The 7,885-nt window shown below is 47.1% G+C and overlaps 1 protein-coding gene across 1 annotated transcript; it reads left to right on the top strand.

The window, feature by feature from the left end:
* The first annotated feature begins 1,610 nt into the window (after positions 1-1,610).
* LOC143368961 (integrin beta-PS) lies at positions 1,611-7,552 on the top strand. The gene is made up of 15 exons (XM_076812229.1): positions 1,611-2,047; positions 2,129-2,337; positions 2,423-2,650; positions 2,720-2,828; positions 2,924-3,094; positions 4,130-4,228; positions 4,311-4,475; positions 4,554-4,712; positions 4,816-4,947; positions 5,022-5,321; positions 5,606-5,818; positions 6,291-6,407; positions 6,491-6,683; positions 7,216-7,355; positions 7,442-7,552. The coding sequence occupies exons 1-15, from the start codon at positions 1,901-1,903 to the stop codon at positions 7,514-7,516; spliced, it is 2,457 nt and encodes an 818-aa protein (XP_076668344.1). The 5' UTR covers positions 1,611-1,900; the 3' UTR covers positions 7,517-7,552.
* Positions 7,553-7,885: the final 333 nt, after the last annotated feature.

Here is a 7,885-nt window from a genome sequence, read left to right as displayed (position 1 = left end):
CCTTGCTCTTGAAATAGGGCCCCCGTGCGATAACAACTTTGCAAGCAATACCCGATAACTTGCTTGTCGAAGCGACAATTACGATAAATGGTTCCTTAAATATAGTAACTGTCGCCGACTGAGCAATTCCTGGCGCCGTCTGAGATTTTTAAGAAACACTCCCACGCGGGTTACCTGATTCTATATTTCAATATCTTTATATAACGCGGCTTGGTATGCGCAGCCACTACCATGTACACGATAGAAAACTTCGTCTCGTTTGAGAATCAGACGCAAGTCTCATGTCTCGTGTTCAACTATAGTACAAAGCTTCTCGAGGGCACATGCGCATACTCGAAACGGCCTATCGTCACAATGATTGATTAATAAATACTAATTTTAATCGCGGTGAGAAAGGAATTACGCCGTTGACATAAATCGCTCGTGCATCTCCATTCGCGGGTTCTTTCACCGTTGCATTCTTGCACGCCGGGATGCGTATCTCAAATGCGTAAAAATAGAGAAGCGTGGTTCACAATGTTAGGCTACTGTCGACGGCGTTAGGTGATGTACTTGGCACAGACATTTATTTCAACTAGAACGATGCGATTTAAAAAATTCCCTTGTCCGGTAGGAGGTTGCAGTGCACGGCGTGGTTAACCTCCAAATGCACGTTACAACAGTAAATTCTCGCCGTTTTAGGAAGGGGCAACAGAGTTCCAACGAATGAAATGGAACAGAAGCTCTCAGCCGCAAGGAAAACTCTGGCAATGTGTCAGGCAATGATATTCGGGAATGAACGATTCCGGAACGATTTCTTTTTAGTGTGCGTTTGTAGACGTTAAGGGGGAGGAAACGGCGTGCTACATTTCGTGCGTTCTGTTACGTAATCGACACCGCTGTTCCGTATCACTGAACGAAGACACCGATGTGAGAGTTAAGTGAAAGTGAAAATTGCGTCTCAGAATAATACACGTACCGTCGTGTGCGAAACTTGCCGATAGAAAGAGAGAATCGTCGAAGGCATGCGTTCCTTCGCCCCTCGTTGTTTTCTCACCACTGTCGATTATTCGTTTTCGTCCACAGTTTTGCGCGTACCGTGCCATCTGTACATCACTGGGCACACTAATCAGAAAAGATGCTGCGTCAACCATGCGTCGACATGTATGGACCCTAATCCCAAACCACAGATCAGGTATACCTCGTCTGTGATATAGGATATACCTCGTCTGTGACAAAATTACATTGGATGATAAGTCTATCCTATACCTGGCCTGTGTCTGTGACCTTATCCGTTACCATCATGAAGTATTGCTAAAAAATATACTTTTCCTAATGGTTTTTTATCCGTGAAATTCCTTGCGCTCATCGCTAGATGGCGCCGTGTTGCATTTTACCTTGTTTGGCGGCAATTCTCAATCTAGATAATCACTTTAAATTTGAAGGACCGATAAAGTCTGCAGAGATTTCTCTTTTAACTGACAAATAAGTAGACATTAAACGCTGCCCTGTAACTGTGCAGGCACCGAACCACGCAAAAGAATAGTTTACTCCATGACGCATTCGCCTTCTTATCTCCAAGTGGTTTCTGCGCATTCCGCCAGTATCCACTCATTTGGCACGCGTCATTGTTCTCCGTGTGGCATCCGGCTTGCAACACAAACACGCAAGTGTAATGCAGCATCATCCTTGAACTTACTACGCGTGCGTTGCTATCCGAGCGAATTAAAAAGTATTCTCTAGTGGATCGTTTGGCTTACGGTCGCCAGGTCAGCTTGGGCGAGGAGAATTACTTAATGACGCACCGTGTGGTTTTTATCTCGGAGTCATTTCCGTGGGATGTTGCGGTATCCTTTCGAGCCGCCAGTACCGCCGCGCCTAACTCGGTTAAAATTAAATCGGCGCCAGTCGTGACAGAATAATGGCAAGCTGGACGTTCCTTATCCTCTGCGTTCAGCTGTTTCTGCTGGCTCTCGGCGAGCAACAGGATCCGGAGAGCCTCTGCGCGTCTCAGCAGAGCTGCGGAACGTGTTTGCAGACACCGCGATGCGTCTGGTGCTCTACCACGGTAATCGTTCCATTTGCACTTGCTTATACCACGGGTCAGCTTCTCTATGCGAACAAGTACTATGCTGGATCGTTCCTCTAGGTATCCGACCAAGGTTCCAAAGGTCGTCTGGTTCGCTGCGTCACCAGAGAGAAATTTCGAAGGGAGGGCGATCTCTGGTGCCCAGGATCCGACGTGGTGGACGACGTAAACTCGATGGTCGAGCTCAAAAACCGATCGTTATCTTCGACGAAGGGCAGGGACCCGGTTCAAGTGCAGCCGCAGAAAATCCAATTGAGACTCAGACGGGGAAAGTACCATATCACCTTCACGGTATATACAACACCGTGCTCCTTGAGAAAGGGTTTGATTATATTAGATCATATGGCCCACAGGTGTCGAGTACCGCCTGATATTGAGATACAGTCAAGCAGAGGACTACCCGGTGGACCTGTATTACCTCATGGACTTGTCGGCCTCCATGGAGAATTATAAGAACAAATTGTCGGAATTAGGCTCCCAGCTGGCAGAGGCTATGCGGAACCTCACTTCCAACTTCCGCCTAGGATTCGGCAGTTTCGTGGACAAAGTTGTGCTGCCCATGACTAGCACGCATTCAGACAAGTATGTACGTTGACGCGTAAAAGTTCCCCTTTAGAGCAACGTCGTTTGCCTAACGTGTCCTGTTCGCAGATTAAAATCACCGTGCACGTTGACGAACTCGACTCACTCGATACCGTGCGCGCCTCCGTACGGCTACAAGCATCAGATGTCTCTTACCGAGAACGTTATCCTGTTCAAAGTAATATTTCCACGTTACCCTGAGTAGTTTACCTGTGTGCCACGCGTTTACCTCCGATAATCTGATTCTGAACGATGGTTACATGTACGAGGCAGACCCGCGTGAAAGAGGCACCCGTGTCCGGTAACTTGGACGCGCCCGAGGGTGGCTTCGACGCGATGCTGCAGGCTATGGTTTGCACCGAGGAGATCGGCTGGCGGCAGGTCGCGCGACACCTTATCGTCTTCTGCACGGATGCCAAATCCCATATCGCCGGGGACGGTAGGGTACGTGCACGTGCCTGAGTAGAAATCGCTTTCAAATGAGGACCTTGCGGCAAGAGGGCTGCAGCGCCCATTTTTAACAGTCTTTCAGTTATCACGTGTAATATACAGTGAGTAACGAAAATATTCGGACACTTTTTAAAATCGCATAGCTTTTTTAAAATTAATCCAGACGACTTGAGTTTTCTTGAGAAGCTAGAAGGATTAGTTTGCCAAGTGGCGTGATTCGTCGCTTTGAAAAAAAATGCAATTGGTCGGAATAGCAAAAAAAAAATAGTAAAGATTGTTTTTTAAACTTTTTTTTGTGAGCCTGTAATGAAAATTCAAAAGAAACCCGTTTGCAGATTAAAGTAAGTTGTATACAGGCCTAAAATTTCATCAAAATCGGTTAACGTTGAGCTATCAACGCTTAAAGATCGCAGAATAAGGTTGAAAAGGCTGATTTCGGGAATTTCCTGATTTTCGACATACTTCAATGTACAAACGGCGTTTTTGAATTTTCATTACAGGCTCACAAAAACAGTTTAAAAAGCGACCTTTACTATTTTTTTTTTTGCTATTCCGACCAACTGCATTTTTCTTTTAAAACGACGAATGTCACTTAGCGAACTAATCTTTCTAGCTCCTAAAAAAAACTCATGTCATTTGGACAAATTCTAAAAACAGTTATGCGATTTTAAAGTGTCCGAAAAGCTTCGTTACTCAATGTACGTAAAGAAAAATTCTACTCCGTCTGGTGCCGTTTCTTGCAGAACCGATAACAAATTAGCGCGATTTATTGCGAATTTCGAGCCTGTTTTGTGCAATATTTTTATTCCGGTCAGTTCCAGATTTGAAGAATTCGCCAAAAATGGAAATAGAAACTTATCAGCTCAACAACTATCCGATCTTTTTTTAAATGTTAAGTCGAGGCAACAATTCTGTAAACAGTTTTTTTTTCTACTTCACGCGAAGTTGGCGTAGACGAAGCTGCACCCCTCTGGCTGCAAAGTCCTCAAATCGATCCGTTCCCCGGCGAAAACGATTGCGTCCTTTCAGCTGGCTGGGATCATCGAGCCCAACGACGGACTCTGCCACTTGGACCAGAATGGATACTACACGCATTCGCTTCTACAAGATTACCCGTCCATATCCCAAGTACACAGGTTTCTTTCAGTCGTCTTAAACGCATGTGCGAATGAAACTCGTATTCACGACGGTGCTTTACGTTTGAGAGCAGATCAATAGAAAGGCGCGCGAGCAGAATATGAACATCATTTTCGCCGTTCCGCACGCACAGGAGACGACGTACAGCCAATTGAGCCAGAGCATCAGAGGCTCCTCGATCGGGACCATCGAGAAAGATTCGCAGAACGTGGTCGCCCTCGTTAGCGGCGAATACGAGGTAAAAGATCGCGAATTCGAGAAGTTACAAGGTTTTCCATGGCAATGGGTAACGCGTATTGACGGATCGTTCGCCTAGAAACTGGTGAACGCGGTAACGATGACAGACGACGCGCCGAGAATGATCGACGTGAAGTATTTCTCTCGGTGTTTGGAGAAAACCGGGGAACTAAAGGAGCGACGAGAATGCGGGGGGCTACGAGTGGGGGACGTCGTGGAGTTTGAAGTGGCGCTGAAGGTACGTGTCGATAAAGCCCGGTCGCTCGAGCTTCTCGAGATAAATGCGCTCTATAAAATGTTGCCTCCCCGAGGGGCGTATTAAAGATTTTTGCGGCACGTAGGCGGTCGAATGTCCGGCGGACTCGGGCGAGTGGCAGCAAAGCATGCAGATAAAACCGAGGGGCATAAACGAGAGCCTGGCGATCGACCTGAGCATTATATGCGATTGTCCTTGCGAACGGCCGGGCCATCGGGTAAGGACGATAATTGAATGTAAACCTGCGCGGATTCACGTCCGTTGCGTTCACGCCCGTGAATGGAAACGCAGGGCTACAAGCCGGAATCGGAGGGCTGCAGAGGGAACGGCGCACTGATTTGCGGCGTGTGCTCCTGCGACGATGGCTTTCACGGGCGGCACTGCGAATGCGAAGGGAACGAAGTCGGGGCTGAGAGCGCAGCCGACATGGCGGAGTGCAAGTCCAGCAACGAGAGCGCTGAGATCTGCACCGGCCACGGGGCCTGTAAATGCGGCGTCTGCGATTGCGCGAAGCGTTCGAACCCGCAGGAACTCTTCTATGGGAAATACTGCGAGTGCGACAATTTCTCCTGTAAACGTAGCGAAGGGCAGGTGAGTGAACGTTCGTTAGTAATTACGATGTCCGTACGTAAAAGGGTGTAGGTACTGCGCGGCGAGCAAAGTCGTTGATTACACCGCGTTATCAGCTGCGAACGAGCGTATTCCTGCTTCTTGCTAAGTTACTCGGGATGCGTCAACTCGCCGCGAAGTTACTCCGGTAATTTGCCCTTTAAGGGGACCTGCACTGTCTTCTCCAGAAGGACGCTAGATAAATTACACAGGCTCGCTTGTATTCTATTATTCCGTCCCATCTGTTGGTCGCGTTCGTGTTTAAGGTTTGCGGCGGCCAAGGGAAGTGTGAATGCGGCGTTTGCAATTGCTTCCCGGGATGGGGCGGCGAGACGTGCGACTGCAAAGAGACCAACAGCACATGCATGCAGAGCAATGGCGAGATCTGCAGCGGACGCGGCGACTGCATCTGCGGCAGCTGTCACTGCCACGAGAAGGACAATATCCGATACTCTGGCCAGTACTGCGAGGAGTGTCCCGTGGGTATTCTCTTCTAGTCTCTCAGAAGGAGCAATTTACTGGTACCTGTGTCTCGTACGCAGGGCCGGATCTAGGTGTTTCTATTCAATTCTATTGTTTATATTCAACTAGCTTAAAGCACCCGGCGTTGCCCGGGCAGAACTTTCATTGTCACGGAGCGTCAAGGGGTGAAATAAGGGGGAAGGGGTGAGGTGTCCAGATTGCATGGTAGCCTATATTCTCCACAGGGTTCTAGAGAGTTATTATGTAAAATTTGATCCAGATGATTTAAAAAACTCGGGGGTAAAAACTATCCTATATGTTATTCCTGGTCGCAGACTACTTCTCCTCGAATAATCGTAATTATATAAGTGTTTTAAAAGGAATTTATAAGTTCGATGCTGCTTAAATTCAAGTTTTATTTTCTTATTGGTTTTTATTGATATTAATTTTCTCTTTCCGCCAATTTTGCCGCTCTGGACGCGTTTCCAGACGTGTCCTGATCAACGATGCGAGGAGCTGAAGGATTGCGTGGAATGCATGGCGCACAATGCCGGGCCGCTCGCCGAGAACGGGAAATGTAATCAGTGTCCGCACCAAATCAAGATCGTAAGCCATGCTTTTGATTAGAAGAACATTGACTCCCACTGGGGAAACGAGAGTAAGCTTCCCCTTTGGTTTCACGCGAACAGGTCGACGTGGTAGAAGAGGATCCTGTTGAGGATAAGGAGAGCGGAGCACGGATTTGTCGAACGCCGGGCGACGCAGGCTGCACGTTCATCTTCAAGTACGTGTTTCGCACGGGTGAGACCGGAAGGAACATTCAGTTTTTCGAGATTACAGCCCAGAAGGAGAGGACGTGTCCTACGCCCATCAATGTTCTCGGTCAGCAGGCACTTTGTCAATTAATTAGGAGTTTAAGGGGTTATACCTAGTCAGGCGGCCGAAAAGAGGCGAATGTTTGTGATTTTTTTTTTAAAAAGCGGAAGCGTATATTCTTACAGAACAGTTTGCACTTGAAAGAGCAACATTTAAAGAACATTTGGTAATTTTTTCGTAGAAAAATATTTACGTTTATAATAAAGTAACAACCCCACATTCAAGGAGCCTTTTTAAAAATTTGGTTTTGCGGTGAGCACTGCCATTCGGAACCAGATTATCTAAAATCAAGAAACAAAAAAGATTTCGTTAGTATATTAATGTATCTTCCGATTGACGAAGAGAATTTTCCGGAATATTAATTTAAAACAAAACGGAAATCCTGATTTTTTTCGCGCGAATGTTGCTCTTTTAAGCGGAAAAAGTTTGGTGAAAATATACGCTTCCGCTTCTTCAAAGAAAATTCACAAATCTCTTTTCGACCGCCTGACTAGGTATAACCCCTTAATGATCGAAGACGTTAACATTTCTCTCGCAGGTGTTGCCGTGGGGGTGGTGGTCAGTACCGTGATTCTCGGTTCCCTGATTCTGCTCGTGTGGAAAATAGTGACGATGATTCACGACAAACGGGAATTCGCGAAGTTCGAGCGGGAGCGAGCTCTGGCTAAATGGGACCGTGTAAATATCTCGAATAATTTATTTCAATTAGCTAAAAGAGATTCACCGTGATGTTCTGTTAACGTGACCATTGTATCAACTTTTAGGGGGATAATCCACTTTATAAGAAGGCCACGTCGACCTTCAAAAACCCAACGTTCGACGAAACTATCAAGGATTAGATTAAGTAGCTTGAGCAATAAATTTCTGGGAAAAGATATTCATACCCTTCCAAACAAAAAATCCACCAGCATCGCCGCGGGAAGCGGTTAAATTCAAAAGTGCGCGATCTAGGAGCTAGCGCCACGGTAAACGCGCGAACCAAATCGCCGCCATGTTAGTTAATTGCCGCGGGTGAGACGGGACGGTTGACGAGAACGCTCTGCCGTTACGCTTTTTCGCGAAGCAAACTTAATGCTCTTAACGTTTCCCGTTTCCCTAAGTCGCGAGTGGAAATCGTTGGAACCCGTGGCGTGGTCGCGTGGTACCAGGAAGTACGGGGACCAAGATCGTCACGGGCCCGGCGAGGAAAAGGAGGGGAAGGTGGTGGG

This window comes from Andrena cerasifolii, chromosome 5, assembly GCF_050908995.1.
Source record: "Andrena cerasifolii isolate SP2316 chromosome 5, iyAndCera1_principal, whole genome shotgun sequence".
Taxonomy (NCBI): Eukaryota; Metazoa; Arthropoda; class Insecta; order Hymenoptera; family Andrenidae; genus Andrena; species Andrena cerasifolii.
The sequence above is the reverse complement of the archived record's forward strand: the minus strand, read 5'-3'. Positions and strand labels throughout refer to the sequence as shown.